The sequence below is a fragment of the Marmota monax genome, unplaced genomic scaffold, assembly GCF_021218885.2.
Source record: "Marmota monax isolate L192 unplaced genomic scaffold, Marmota_monax_Labrador192_F-V1.1 WCK01_AAM20220418_F8-fsc00229, whole genome shotgun sequence".
NCBI classification, from domain to species: domain Eukaryota; kingdom Metazoa; phylum Chordata; class Mammalia; order Rodentia; family Sciuridae; genus Marmota; species Marmota monax.
The window spans coordinates 1,600,266-1,616,397 of NW_026693707.1; the positions used below are offsets into that span (position 1 = coordinate 1,600,266).

A 16,132-nucleotide genomic window follows, 5' to 3' on the forward strand; every position below is an offset into this window, starting at 1 on the left:
CCAACCTTCTCTGAAATTCACCAAAAAGGGAACAGGATCTTTAATCTTCACCTTGTGTGTCTTTCAGGTTGGAGTCTCCAACCCGTTCTCTGGTGATGGAGGCCCCAAAAGGAGTCGAAATAAATGCAGAAGCCGGCAATATGGAAGCCACCTGCAGAACGGAGCTGAGGCTGGAGTCCAAAGATGGAGAGGTAAGGGCTAGGAAGAACAGAAGCCCAAAGACAGACATGTCCGAGAGGCCAACCTCTCCCAGAGCTGGGTTGCACCAAGATTGATCCTGCACTGCTTCAACCAAAGGAGTCAATCAGAAAGTTTTGTTTTATGACACAAAAAGTTGAATAACATGATTACAAGCCAAAACTATAGTACTTAAAAGTTATGATTCATTATTTGTGAAGTGCTACCATAATGGAGTGTGTTGCAAGTACACAACTATATGGCCAATTTGGAATGCTATTTCCAAATTCTCTCTTGTTGCCTTAAAATAATATTTATTTAGCCAGCAGAGTCAAGCTGAATGTCTCACCCATCTGGCTAAAGATGAACTTAATTTACATGCATGTATTTTATGTTGTATGTTTCTATTTTCATTGGGAACAGAGAGTCAGCTCTAACAGCTATTCTAAATCACAACAAGCAAAAAATTAATAGGGTAAAACCAGGTAACCAGAGAATGAAGGATTACAGATATCCATTCTCTTATCCCATCACAATCCAGTTGGATGAATAAAAACACTTGTTGTGTTTTTGCAAACAATGCAAGCTTCATTGCCTCTACAACATTCCCTCCGCCCCAGTGTGATTTGACTACAAACTTTTAAAAATACTTTCAAAGTATTCACTTATGAGTGAGGCTTTTAATTTAAGAATAAAAATAAGAAGGAGAAAACCTGAGATTTTTTTTTAGCATCTTTTTCTTTCTTTGATGGTGGTGGGGATTGAACCCAGGGCCTTGTGCGTAGAAGGCAAGCACTCTACCAACTGACCTATATCCCCATCCCAGAATTTTTTTAAAGGTAAAACTATTCTCCCTGTTGTATCCACTCACAGGGAGTCTCCACCTGCTTCCCTAATCCACCCCATGGATATAACACCCTCCCTTTGATTGGTTTGGCATTTACTATTTTATTTTAAAATGGAGAGAACATTCAATTATCACAGCTGCCTCTTCAAATAGCCACAAACTGCAAACAGCACACATAAAAATAGCGAGTGACTATCTCACATATCTCAGAATTTGAGCTCTGGAGGATTAAGTTATAGTCACATTTCTATTGGTAGTCTCACCACTGCTAATTTTTTATAATAATGTATATAAGTATATTCTATAGAATACCAGCAACATAAATTGTTCAAAAAGGAAAATGGAAAGATCACTCATCATTTAAAACTTGGAAAATGCTGTTCATTCCCCTCCTCTTGAAGGTTCATCTTATACAGGGACATATGTAGAATCTGAGAAGCCTGCAGGTAATGAAAACTGTTACATATACCACTATTCACACTCTACACTTTATATTTTTTGCAAAACTGCTAATGTTGGTCGGTGTAGCATTATCTTGCTAAGATATATGTTTCTGGGAGAGGAGCAATTTCACCTGTCTTGAGCATCTCAGATCCCCAGTGCCAAGACACTGTAGGTGCTCGTGAGGTTTAAATGAAGCTGAACATTCATCTGCTCGCTCTTTCTGCAAGTCCAGAGTAAAGATGGCAGCCTCTGACTGACTCTTTCCTTTCTATTCACTCTCTTCAGATTAGGTTAGATGCTGCGAAAATCAAACTACCTAGACTGCCTCATGGATCCTACACGCCCACAGGAACGAGGCAGAAGGTCTTCGAGATCTGTGTCTGCGCCAACGGGAGATTATTCCTGTCCCAGGCGGGAACTGGTTCCACTTGTCAGATAAACACAAGTGTCTGCCTTTGAAAAACTATCCACAGTGGACCTTGTCGGCAGCATAAAGGCCTTTTTTTTGGCTTTAGACACTGGCTGCCAGCTATTTTTACTAGAACACAGAAAGCCTATCAAAGACCTTGTGTGCGTGTGCGTGTGTGTACGCGTGTGCATGGGTGAGTGTATGTGTACACGTGAGAGTGTTTGCCTGTGTGAGTGGATATAAATATATATAAATAAATATAAATAAATATATATATCCTCTGTATAAAATGAGGTTTCAGTACAAAAGGAACCATGGGTGACCCTGTGATATCTACTGTCATTTTCCATCCCATCCCCACCACCTACATGTCAGAAATCAAAACACTCATTCAGGCCCAACATCCCCGAGACCATTCAAAGTCACATAGTGGATTGAACACTTGAATATGCATCAACATGTTCAAGTGACAGCATATCTTCTTTTTTTACATCATTATAGGCAGCGATGGCGGGAATCGCCAAGTCACACTCAAATGCTAAGATCCTTGTATGAAGCCCACACACCTTGGGCTGGGGGGGGGGGGCGGTATGGCTCAGTGGTAAAGTGAGAATTTAGCAAGTGCAAGGTCCTGGGTTCGATTCCCAGCACCAGCTCCCCACCAACACCAAAAAAAAAAAAAAAAAAAAAAAAGTAGATGTTTGGTTTCCCTTTCTTAGCTTTAGTAAGTCTATAAGGCTGGCCCAGGGCCCCCCTTCAAATCAGAGATGGGTCGATGCCATGGAAGTCATCAAAGGAACTCAAAATGCCTGTCCTACCCCTGCAGCCAAGTGTGTTGGGATTTTTGTCATTGCATGAATGAGGAGCATGAGTTTTAACAAATTTTGAACTGCTCACCCAACTTCAGCTTATCTTAATTCCTGTAAACTCACATATTCCTCCCATAGTCAAAATTAGAGTTATAAATCAGCACAAATTAGGATAACAGCTGCTCCTCAGTCAGCTGGTAGCAACTCAGTGGCCTGACAGGCAAAGAATAAATGGGTGATATATCTCTGTTTAAAGGAAAAAAATGGCTCCAAAGCTGTTATATTCTCACGTCTTCCTCCAATAGAATCTGATCCAAAATGATGAGGTCAATCAAAATCCCAAAGAGTGGAGCCCTACCCCAAGAAAAATCATTTTAAGATGGAAATATAAGAGTAGCATAGGGAACCCAATTGCCATTCATGCATTTTGGGGTATCAGGTAGGTAATTTAGACACATTTTGTATTTTTAAAGGCATTTACCCACTCTCTAGTTTTGATCTTATTTTTTTTTTCAGTACTGGGATATGTATATTCCTAAATCACTATTATGTTTTCTCTAGAAATCACAGGTTTAAAGCACTATAATGCTGCCAAAATTGCTCACTGAAAGTTAACGTAAACTGAGTCATGTGTCTTTATCAGAATCATTGTGTGCCGTGGGACACAGCAGCACCCACTGCCCTGTAAATGGAAGCATCTCTAATTCCCGCCATCAGCTACCTCTCATTTTTCCACCTTCATCACCATGCTCCAGGGTCACCCTGGCCAGCTCTTGTGCTGGGACAGGGGATTACACCATCTCTGTTCAAAGAGGGGGAAATGTGCCTATGCCTTAAGTCAATGCACTCAGCAAGGAGAAGCACATCCTATTTATCTTGTTACCTGTAGTTTATTTTGGGTGATTGGAGAGGAATGGTTTAGTTATGACTGGGCATCAACAGCTGGTAGACACACCAAATGGTTAACAGATGTGGACTCTACGGAGCCCAGAGTGGAGATGTAACTGGCTTAGACTGTCCTGGATGCCATTTGACAAGCAACGGCCCCGCAATTCTAAAATGAAGCCGTATGTATTGGCCTGAATGTTTTTTTTTTTTTTCCTTCTTCAGTAAGGTTCTAATTTTTCTTCCTTCTCAAGCAGAGGACGGTTTGTCATGAAAGATAAAGAGTTTTGATATTTTTGAGGTGTCACTCAAGCATCAGGCTGAGGTTGGAACACATGGGTTGTCAAAGCAAACTGTGTGTTGCTTGGTTTCTTGGAGGGTGGGATGGCCAAGCAACTCAGCTGGTTTCTCCCAGGCTCGCTCCTCTCGTTCTTGCTTGGATGTCACGCAGAAGAATTGGGTTGGTCGATCTTAGGGAAAGTCCATAGGATTGCTGAGTTGGTAGTACTAAGGTCTAAAAAAAGAATACAATAAAAGACATCGGGATACTCTGGATTGGGATTACCAATATCCTGTTGGGTCACCCTGCCAGAATCGGCATGTATCACACCCAGGGCTTTTCCCAGCCAGGAAAAATCTCTAGTTGGCTATTCAGATCACCTACCGAATAGCATTCAGATAAACCATATAGCTCACAATAGATTGTGGCTAAATACCTTAGGACAGGTTTGTACTTGAAGCAGACAGACAAACCATCTCTGCATTTTGCCATCTCACATACATCATCTATTGATGATGAGGAAACAAGAGTTCCCTGAACCTCTTTCCTCTGATTTTGTTTTAATCGTGACAAATGTCTGAGATGAGCACCTTGGGAGGTCTATGCCAATTAAGAAGAAGAAACACTGGTATAGTCCTCTTGCAAAATTTAATTCTAAAGGTAATCAGATCACAAGTTGAATAAAAAATAATAGTAATCATGATTATAAATGAAGCACCTTTGCAGGACGCGGGATTGAAAGTCTGCTTTCATTTACATTAAGTGACCACAATGTATAAGTTAATAAGCAGAAACTCCAGTGTGGATGAAATTATGCATTTTATTTCAGACTTTAGAAATTGGTAAAATATACTCAAAGATCTTCAATGTACTTTTTCCCTCGTCCCAATGCCCTCTAAACGGAATCTCTTTCCGTGGTCATAAGAGAAAGTTTTATTTGAATTCTGGGGAAAAAAATAGATTTTACATTAAAATCTGCTAATCCCTAATTTTAAAAAACAAGATTCTTTCTAATCTTTGTATAAAATACCTGCTAGACAATCACACTTTGGGGTATAGTAAACACCTGGCAATATAATAAAGAGTTCAAACAATTCTTCAATATACTGGAAGTTCTAATATGATACTATTCTCCATATTTTTTATAAATGAAAAAATCTCCAAATATGTTTAACATTTAGTTCTATTTGATCTCTGCTTGATAAGTCATGAAATTTCCATCTTGGGAAAAACTTCAGTGTGATGGAGGTTTTTGAAAGCCTTATGGTGGCACCTACCAAGGTGGAAACTTGACATGTGGCTTTGTGATTGTTTTGTTGCCCAAGAGATAAACCTTATAAACTTGAATTGGCTTCCAACTTCTTTTAAGTCATATTCCCTTTGGATAATTTTCACTGTACATCCAGCAGCCATAGACCAAAGATTGCTTGAGGTTTGACCCTAAAGCAAGGGTCAGCAAACTCTAACCTGGAGACCAAATCTGATTCATTACCAGTTTTTGTAAATAAAGATTTATTGGAACACAGCCATGTGCTTTAATTTGCATGTTGTTTGTGACTGATATCACTCTGTGACACCAGGGTTGTCAGAACTCATGTGGCCTGCTAAACATAATGATGGCTATTTGGATCTTCATGGAGAAAGTTTGCTGACCCCTGACCTAGAGGTCATTTGTGGTACATGTCGGACATAGCAGGAGAGAAAGCAGATCCCCTAGTAGCAAGGGTAAGCCTGCATTTCTGTGTGAGCATGGGAATATAAATACTTGGCAAACTAATTTAGGAAGGAAGAGCTTCCTTAAAACTACATGAAGAAATGATTCATCTGTTGGAGAAACATAAGATCAGAGGATTTGGGGGGTCAGGGAGAACAGAATGAGGGGCAGCTTAGTGGAACAGGAAAGTTGTGATAGATCCTCTGAATCTTTTCGGAGGATTCTTAATAAATGGATCAGCATCATTGTGTGACAAGAGGTGAAGCAGGGATGGGTTGAAATGGACAATCTCTTTCCTGAAAACTCTTTCTGGAACTATCTAATCTCACACAGAAGTTCCCACCTCACCTGCCCATTCTCCAGAAAGATGACCACACCAAGGTCGTTCATAGACTTTTTTTTTTTTTTTTTTTTACTTCATTGTCTTTTTTTCGTCTCCATTACCTTGGTTATCCATATCTCCAGGGTACTTCATGGTCCTCTGGCCACGGCATGCCTCAAGAAACGGTCAGAAGGAAGGATAATTGGAAGTATCAGAAGAAGCAGGATTTTAATTTGTGTAGGAAGAAAAATACAGGAAAATTATTTTTATGAAGCCATTGGTGAGAGGAACCAGAGTAATGCCAGTTTGCTTTTGTTTCCAAGGATCTCGGTATTTTGTTCCTTGGTGCCAAGTGCAAAGAAAAAAAAATCAAAACATGTTTTGGATTCTACTGCTCTGCTTCTGTGTGGGAAAGCAGGTTCCTACCAGAAATTCGTCTCTCCAATCAACACCCCTTTTGCTAATTGAGGGCTTTATACTCAATATTATTTTTTAAAAAAACATGAGTTATGAATGACCCTCTGTAAGTATGAGTATTCACGTTGGGGAGGAAGGATCTTTTTAGTGAAAATGATCATCATTTACTAGTTCCTAATCTCTATCTGATAAGAGGCACCTCAACCTTCCATGTAGATACAGTTGATAGAAAATTACAGGGCAGCAGAATAGAACGTGTTGCTTTTATTTTAGGCAAAAGGTAGCGATGTTTGAGTGCAAAGAGTAAACAGATACAATTCAGCACCTGACCCTTTTTTTTTAATAAGGATCTATGAAAGCTGAAAATTTTTCATTTAAGGACGTCTCAAACAACATCAGTTCGCCCTCACCCCTACCCCAGGAAATGTTAGGTACAAAGAGGATAAAGTAGCAATTCCTTGAATGACACATTTGCATGGTGCACCAGTAACCAGTGGGGAAAAAGTTAGAATGAAAGAAACAACCTTAGAAAACAGGCCTTTTATCTCCAAGATAAAATGTCCCTCTTGTGGTCTTTCATCACTTTCTCCTTGGTAGAAAGTTCCCCCAGTTCCCACATTATTTCCATTAAAATAGTCAAAGCTACTGCATTGGGATGTCAAATGCATCCCTTTCTTTGTGCTAATCGGAATTTAAAATTATACAGTTGCCTCTGAATTTCTCATTCACAAAGCCAAACCACTGATAAGAGAGAGAGCGGTGGGAAGCCGGCTGCTCCCATCAGCACAGCACACCACGCATCAGCTCTTTCGCAAGCACTGTGATTTCTATGGTCCTCAAAAGCTTTCTTTATAATCGAGTCCTTGAAATTTCTTCAGGCAGGTCTGAATGGCAAAGGGAAAATAATTACTTGTGGGAGGTCCTTTTGAGTATTGTTAGAGCACAAGTGTAAAAGAAAACACCCCTTTTGGTGCACCCTATGCTCAAACACATGACTTGGGCTTTCCCCCACTCTCCTTTTGTAGATACTGATGGAGCAGGAAATTAGTATCTTCCTTTGGGAGAAAAAAGCAAGATTGTCATGAGCCCCCATGCACTAGAAAGTGTGATACGTAACACAGTGTTAAAGATGCCTTCAGAGCATAGGTCAGCAGTCTCCCTCACACCAACAGTGATGCTAACTACAGTTCCTTTACTTTAGCACAGCAACTGGTAATATTGGTACCTCTTTTGTGGTTTGCAATTGGAAGAAAACAAAGGAAGAATTGCTATAAGTAAGAAGTAGTTTTGAGTCCAAATCTACTTATCATGGTAAGAAGGCAGAGTAGTGTTCCAAACACCTCGTTCAGGATGTAGACATCCTGGATAGAAAGTGAGTTGATTCTGCCTCATCACTGAACATCCTATAGCTGAGATCAGCTAAGTAAAATATGATTCTTCTCTCACTGGGAGAAGGGAGAAGAAAACATCTGTTTGATCTAAAATCTACCCTGCATACTGAGAATTTTCTAGCAGGCACCAGTCCAGTGTCTTCGCAGCCTACATCTACATTGGGGATTTTTAGCAAAATCAGAGATAACTCAGATTTCATAAAGTGAGAAACTCTAAACTGGTCTGTTAGCTTACATGGGAGGGCTACAGCAACAGGTTGTCCGAGAGCAGGAAGGTGACATTTGTCAACAAGAGAGATGTCTCTTTAGTTTCCATATCCGTCTAATTCATAGGATGCTTAAGTCTTAAGGGTCATGGATTCTTTTAAGAATAGGAGCACAGCTATGAAACTTCTCTGCAAAAAGAATCATATCCACAAAAAAAAAATTGCATAAAAGGAGGTTTCCTTTGATCCAAAGCCTACCCTAAGACACGGAAAGAGTTTGATTATTTTCTCTTATAATTGCTTAATGAATATTCACTGAATATGTACTACGTGCTAGGCACTAGGCTAAGTGTTTCACATGTATTCACTTAGTTCATCCTCAAAACAATCCTTTGAAATGGGTTTCATTACAGTTTCAATGTATAAATGCAGGGATGAAGCCATGGAAAGGTTAAGAAACTTGTCCAAAGCCACTAGTTAGGAAATGACAGAGCTGGAATGTAGATCTAACTTTTGACCACCATACTAAAAAGTCACCAACATGACGAACTATGTTTCAAGCTGTTAGGAAGTATCTTCTACTAGAGTTTAGAGTAGATCTTCTTAAACAAATGAGACTGCAAAACTCTTATCTCCCTGCTTTCTGTAGCCTCTCATGATGATAACAATCAATACTAAATTATAGACCCATGGGGTGAAGACCTGCCTGGATAATAGAATCTAGAACCAAAAAAAAAAAAAAAAAAAAATGTGTTTGCTCTGGATGTATTGCTTGTTAAGCCAGGCACCTTATCCTTTCAGATTGTCAGCCTCATGATTAGGACATTTTAGTAGTAATCTATGGGTATAAACAAAGCAGCACTCCTGCACACATACCTTTTGTTCTCTCTTATTTTAGGTGAGGTCTTTGAACCATTTGATTGTCCTTCTTCTCCACCTTTGTTTTTGGCAAAAGTAAAGGAAACAATCAAACAGAATGGCACTCAGGAGAGTGTCACTGTCCCTGTTCCTACAGTAAAACAAGACTACCGATACAGGGTTTGGTTAGCATTGGCCACTCAATAGGGTTGGAGCTGAGCGGGTCATGTTGGCTCTGCCAGGGCTTGAGTGCCTCATCTCCTCAGCAGTCACGAATGGGCTATATTCTTCCTCATGTGCAGAATTCTTTTCACCAAAGCTTTCAGGCCACAATTCCCTATTCGTCCAAGTTGGAAATGAGAGCCATTTGCCAATTTTATTTTATTATTAAAAAAAAAAAAACAGCACTCTTTAACCAGAGTAGGTCATACACTGGCGTCCTAGATTCAGCAATGAGGCTGGTGGCCTTCCAACCAGGAAAGGAGAAAATGCGTGCACCTGAAGTTCATTAGAACTGAATAGCTTTGCAGCACTTTTATCTTCTGAGCGAAGACATTGGGCTTTGAACTGCTAGAGTTAAAAGACAAAGTCCTTTTGAAGAATTAACTCAGCCAAGGACCATTATAGGTTATGCACCAGTATGCCTTTATCAAGGTCCTACTGTCACCCGGCACCCCAGCACCCCCCCCCCCCGAGCTGAGAGGGCCACAGCCACAGGGCTGGTGATCCATCCTGCTGGTATGTGCTTTCTATACTGCACATATCTGATATACTGGGGAGGCTGCAGATCCACTCACTATACCCAAATACACTCAGCCCCTGAGACAGTGTTTACCTGACTCAACCTCCCCATAAAAACCTTAAAACAAGATGAGCTAAAAAGGTTTAAGTCCCTATTTCAGAGTCAGTCTACCAGGGATTTCCTTTCTATTGGTGTAGATGTTCAAATGGCAAGCCAGGAATGGATGACTGTAAGGGTCTCATGGAACCCACCTGACCAGGGCTAGAAATCTGGCTTCCTGAAAGAGGGGAGATTCTAGCAAAGTGAAGGGAACTGTGTGCACACTTGAATGTGGGTGACACAAAATTAAGATAATTGTTATCCAGTGTTTTATGGATTGAGGTTGAAGTTTTCCATATGTAACCCACTTTTCCTGGTCAAGACTTTTCCTTTTGGAGTCCATGAAGGAGCAGAGGCACCTCTTAAGGAGGTCATATTTGAGAAAGAAAAGGCAGAGGCCCTCCATCATGATATGGCTAGTCGTACTTCGGGAGAAGCCAGATTCTGGTGCTTTTAATAGGAAAAAAATAAATAAAAGAGGTCATAGAAGTCCCATTGGCTTGGGAATTCTGAATGTTTTAAAAAAGGAGACCCATTCCCATGAAGCAATGGAGGCCAGCCTCTGTGTTATTTTTTGGTTTGGTTTTGTTTTTGCTCTGGGTTTGGTTGTGATGTAAGAAGAGCTTTTTAGTTTTGTTTTGAATAACATCAATCCTTGCACACTCTATGCAAAAATTTTGTAAGCATTGCAATAATGCTATGAATTACAAGGAACTATTTTAACTTTATTACGCTTTCTGTATAAAAATTTGTATTTAATATTATTTCAATTTCAGTCTTGTAAAATATATTAATAAAAATAATGATTGTTAAGAAGGAAAGCACCCTTGTCCACTTCTTCAGGGAACTCCAATCTCTCAGCTAATAAACCAGTCACTCTTATGTACTGTGCTTCAGAAATAAACTTTCAGATCAACTTCTCTTCTACATCTCTTAGATGGGTGGCCTAAAATGTTGGGCTAAGCTATTTTGGCTTTCAAGAAGAGAGACACACAGGTAGAAGCCATCCAGCCTTTTAAAAGAAAGATAATTATAAGGTAATACATAACCTGGAATTTGGAGTCCCCAGGATTTGAAGCAGGTCAGTTAATATAGATTATTCTTTTAATGACTTATATGGTTTCCTCTGTTTGTGGCTTACAACTCCTCTCTCTAAGTCTTTGAGGAAACCAGTCTGAATGGTCCCTTTTGGGTACAACCTTTTCAACCAACATTCCTGGTCACCTGTGGATAAACCATGTTCATCCCTGGCCCAGTTAGTTTTCATCCAAAGAAAATCCCAGTACTGCTCCCCTAAATGGAGCCTTGGGTGAGACCGTGTATATGATGGACAGCACCATGGCATAACCACATTGCCCTACCCACCAGAACCAATCCTTCACTGAGCGCATCTCATTATTCCTAGCCTACCACAGTGACAAGTTGCGGTGACACTGTTTATTCCACCTGCCAAGAACACCCTCCCATCTAGCACTACCCCACCTCAGAATATCATCATTCTCCTTTCCATTCATGTACATCTTTTCTCTGAGGTCCTTTTCATTCTCCCTCAAGTCTCTAATAATTTATTTTGCAATTACTACATTGTACTATGGTTTGCCTCCTTATCTATCTGAAAACCTAGAGTACTTAACAATCATTTCTAAAGTTTATGCAGAATTGATCACATATCTAAACTGATCTTCACAATAATGTTATAAGGTACACAGGTAATTTTCTCATCTAGAAAACCCAAGACAGATTTTACATAGTCAATGCGTGAAAGAACCAATGTCTACTCCCAGTTATATTTTCATCAAAGGCCACATCTTGTTAAATTTAACTCCTGAGTCCAAGCAACACTGAGGGAACATTACAGAATCTTCAAGGTAAAAGGCTGTATTAAAAACATGATCCCCAGGCAAGGTGAAACTTATGTATAAAGATGCAATCATTTTTGTTACCTGGCTTCACTTTAGGGAAAATTTACTCACTCCCCGCAAAAAAAGCAAAATCAGAGAAAGTGGAATCTTATCTTAGCTTAAAAAGATAAAGGTTAATGTGATGTGAGAGGAAGACCCTTAGTACAAGTCAAACAACTAGACATCATTTTTGATTAAAAAATTAGGAAGCAGACGGAAATGCCAGGGAGCTAAAAAGAGCTCTATTCCTTTTCATACAAGGGAATTTTTAAAAGTAGCAGTTAGGTGTAAATCAGCAACTTTTAGGTTTCTTCTGATCTTAACTCCTTCAAAAAACATGAAAGGTTATATGGCACAGTTAATGATGCAGCCCACATTATCCTCGGATACAGGGGAAGGGAACGGACATCAGAGTACCAGAGAATAAACCAACAGTTAAAAACTTGTGAGCAACATGTATGAATTGGCATCTCCAATTAAGTGCAATAACAAGTTGATTTTAGTTTGTGAACACCAGGTTTTAATTCCTCTCAATAATACTGAACACTTGCAGCTGAGAATCAACTTACAGCCCCCAGTGAAGAGCCTCATTGAACTGACAAACAGATGAGCTTTTGAAACTCCCTGGCACAAATAGATATAACTAAAGACAACTTGTGATACTTCAAGAGAACTCCTTCTGGAATTTAAAATGGGCACACAAAATGTGAAATAAAATCTTCCAGATTATAGCTTGTGTAGATAGGATAGTAGGTATTTGGGGTCAGCAAAGTTAAGGATAATAGATATTAAGTCAGAAGCAGTAATCAGTTTTAATCTACTAGGAGACCAAGTCAATAGTTGTATTTTAAAATGTTGGGCAAAAATTAACCAAGCAATTTGAATTAAGAAGTCAGTGTTTTAGTACATGTGCTGCCAAAGTTAGCATAAGAAATCAGTATTTTGAAGTAGAAATTTAAGGTAAAAAGAAAATTGGAGCAATTCAGTTTAATAACATACAATGAATTATGCCCTAATTTATGGATTATACACAAACCACTATACTGAACAAGCCGTATCAAAAAACAAAAATCAAAAATATGAAAAAGATAAAAATTATATATAATTGGAGGCAAAGTTTTTTACCACTCCATTCTTATAATTTTATTAAAGCATGAAAAATGAACTATTACATATACATACACACATACGCACTCCTCTGTATAATAGCAAAAAAAGTTCTTCGACCATGCTCATATAAAACAAAGAAATATAATTTCAAAATGAAACAGTTAAAAACTTGTCAGAATATTTTCTCTGAAAATAGAAACAGTTTATTTTTATACAAACATAAAATTCTAGAAATTTTAAAACTGAACATTTCCCTAACTAGTTGGTGATTTGGAAAAAACATAACCAACCCAACTAAAGAATCAGAATTAAAAATGCTACAAATGACATAATTTGACCAAAGTAATATTCAACATAATAAATATATTTAAACTTATTAACACAGAAATAAATCAAGCATTCAACTTAAGATTTTAGAAAAAGTAGGCAAAGGGGAAAAAAAGAACAATAAAGCTGAGATCACTAATTCCAAATTTTATATTTAAAAAAAATGAAACCAAGAATCTAGATGATAAATCTTTTAAGAACATAAAAATAAACTTAAAACACACATATAAATTTTTCCATTGTAAAACTTTATTGGAAGAACTCTCGTTCTTCTCTTTTCTAAATCCTCACCTGACAGAGACAAAGAAAAGGAAATCACTCAGCCTGAGAATGCTCTTACAAGAAAAAGTAGCAGCCATTTAGAAAAACCACATAAAAAAATCTAAAGTGTGCTACAGCAGCATGTTGTTTCCTTATAAGAAAAATAGAAAACCTCAATTACATGTACAATTCAAAAATTTAACTAAAAAGAACAAAGTAAAAATTGGTTCTTGTTTCTTAGGCAAACAAATCAATCTCTGGTTAGGAAATCCTACCAAATTTCTTGATAAAAAATATCTATGTATTAAACATAATAAATATATATACATTCATAAACTTATCTGTGAAAAGATCTCATAAGAGATCTGTTCAACCTGTACTAAGTAACATATAAATTTTTGAAAGAAAAATATAAAATGAAGTGATTAGCTCTTAGCTGTTTGACCAAAATTGTTTTCCTTCGAGCTAATTTACATATTTGAAAAAACACCCATCAAAAATCCCAACAGATCTTTCTGGAAAATAAACAAGATTTAAAGTGGATCAGGCAAAATAAAATAGAAAAATTAAAAGATGAGGAATATTCTCTCCACAAAGCATTAAAATGACAGAAACCTAACAGACTGTTGAAAATCACAAAATAGCAACATTGAAGATAATATTTCAGAAACAAATACAAATTGACTGCATTGAGCATTATTTTTCTACCTGGAAAACATGCTCCTCCTCTGGCTCCTTCCTGCTCACCCTCTAAGATTTCAGGGGACACCCGCCTCTAGCAAGTCTTCTCTGAATTTTCCTCTCAATCTTTATCAAGCAATCTTTCCCAGGCACCCTGCCCACATCTCCACCACAGCTTCCACCGTACTAGAGCAACCTGTTAATTTTTACATTTACCCCACTAGAATATGGTCTATAGAACAAAGGCACAGCTTCCTCAGTACTGATAAAATACTGAGCCTAGCAAAGTGCCAGGCTCCTGAATGGAACCGATGGAAATGACCAGAAACCCCAGAAATAGATAATGAAAATGAATGAAGGACTGTCTTACCAGTTCAATGTACCACTTATTTTCTCATTCCCAAACTAGAGAGCAAGAACAACTCAGTGACCTCTGCCCTCATTTAGCTTGCAAATGGGCAATCTTGGCAACAAAGCAGTCACAGATATGAAATAACCAACCATGGCAGAGAAGTTGATGGCAGGAAAGCAAAGAGCTAGAATGTCTTTACAAACCAGTGAAAAAGGTCACGATTATTTGATTGGTATTAGGAAAAACTGACCAACTATTTATTTGGTGAGGCCGAGGCGGCTTCAGAGTCACACCTTAAATTAATTCCAGTTTACCACAGTTACATACGTTTGTCTATCCGTGTCTTTTGAATTTCTTTTGTAAATAAATCATATCCTGTTCTGGCTCTTGAGTATCTCAGAGCCTATGGATACTCAAGGGATCTAAAATGATCAGGTACCACACAGTATGGAAGAGTTCCACAAAAGAAAGACAAAATAACAGGATCTGGACTAGCAACCCACCTAGGATTTGTGGAAGAATGCTGAAGGAAATCTCAAAGACAAAAGACTAGCCTGTTCAAGTATATTTAATTCTTAAATTCCTTCTTCCTCCACCCCACTGCCATACACAGGAGACTTTTATAAAAAAATAACAGCAGTAAAGAAATGGTTAAAAAATTTGAACTTGAAGACATGCATGTAAATTAATAAGAAAACTATCAAGGCATCAATAAATAAATGAACAAAAGAGATAATAAGCACATAATTCACACAAGTAAACATGTTCATTTTTTTCTTAATTCTGAGACACTGAAAGATGTAACAAAATTAATAACCACTAACCAAGGAAAACAAAGATGCTACCACATTAAATATTCATTTTAAGATGCAGCCTGATTTTAGAAATATTAAAATCATAAAAAGTGGAACATAGAATCTACTAAATAAAATGTGGTTACGCTTATCATATAAATGTGTTTCAAATGTTCATATCCTTGATTTAAGAATAAACAATGAAAAAAGAAAGTTTAATCGACAAATCTTTTTTCTTAATCTATTGGATTTTTTGTTTGTTTTGTTTTAATTTACCAATAAAATTATTTTTAATTTAATAGATTAGTTAAATAGTGTCTGCTACATTGAGGGAAATGTAATAAGGCTGTTTTATACTTTGTTTAATCCTGAAACAGTAGGTAGGTATTAACCAGGTACAGTAGCAAATGCCTGTAATCCAGTGGCTTGGGAGGCTGAGGTCTAGGGATAGAGAATTCAAAGCCAGCCTCAGAACTTAGTGAGGCCCTAAGCAACTCAGAGAGAACCTGTCTCTAAATAAAATATAAAGAAAGGGCTGGGGATGTGGTTCAGTAGTTAAGCACCCCTGGGTTCAATGATACAATTAAACCAAAAAAAGGTATTAATTTCCACTATATAGAAATCTTTAAGCAAACTTGCCTAAGATAATTCTACTACCAAATGACAGAGCTGAGCATTAACTTCCAGGAGAGTTCCCTCCTTTTTAAGAGTTTGTGCACCCTCCTGTCAAAAAGAAGGCAAATGTATCTCTGCACTGAAGGGTGGGCACTGTTATATTCTTTCAGGAAGTAACTGGTCAATTTTTTAATGAGTCATAATAAAAAATATTTACCCCCTTGGTCCCACCAAACCCATTTTCAAAATTCATCCCTGCAATGATTTTTAAATAGGAAAAAATGGTTAGTAATATGTATTGCACAAGAATTTAAAGATGGAGAAATTAAGCAACGTTGCCTAAACACATGAAAGGGAACATCAATTAGATCATGGTTATTTTGACTTTATGGAATATCATGCTGCCTTTAGAAAGATTTGGAGGATTTTATTTTGATACAGAAAAAATGAATATTGAATATGTAAAAATGATGTTTACACATGAATGGAGA

General features: G+C 37.9%; 1 protein-coding gene across 4 annotated transcripts in view; it reads left to right on the forward strand.

The window, feature by feature from the left end:
• Window positions 1-10,421, forward strand: part of Sgcd (sarcoglycan delta) — a 954,199-nt gene extending 943,778 nt beyond the window's left edge. For all 4 annotated transcript variants that reach the window (XM_046459943.2, XM_058584191.1, XM_046459942.2 and 1 more), the window contains 2 exons: window positions 68-191; window positions 1,754-10,421. In XM_046459943.2, coding sequence (XP_046315899.1) covers window positions 68-191; window positions 1,754-1,927 — 298 coding nt within the window. In that variant the 3' untranslated portion in view covers window positions 1,928-10,421. The remainder of the gene's footprint in view (window positions 1-67; window positions 192-1,753) is intronic.
• The last annotated feature ends 5,711 nt before the right edge of the window (window positions 10,422-16,132 follow it).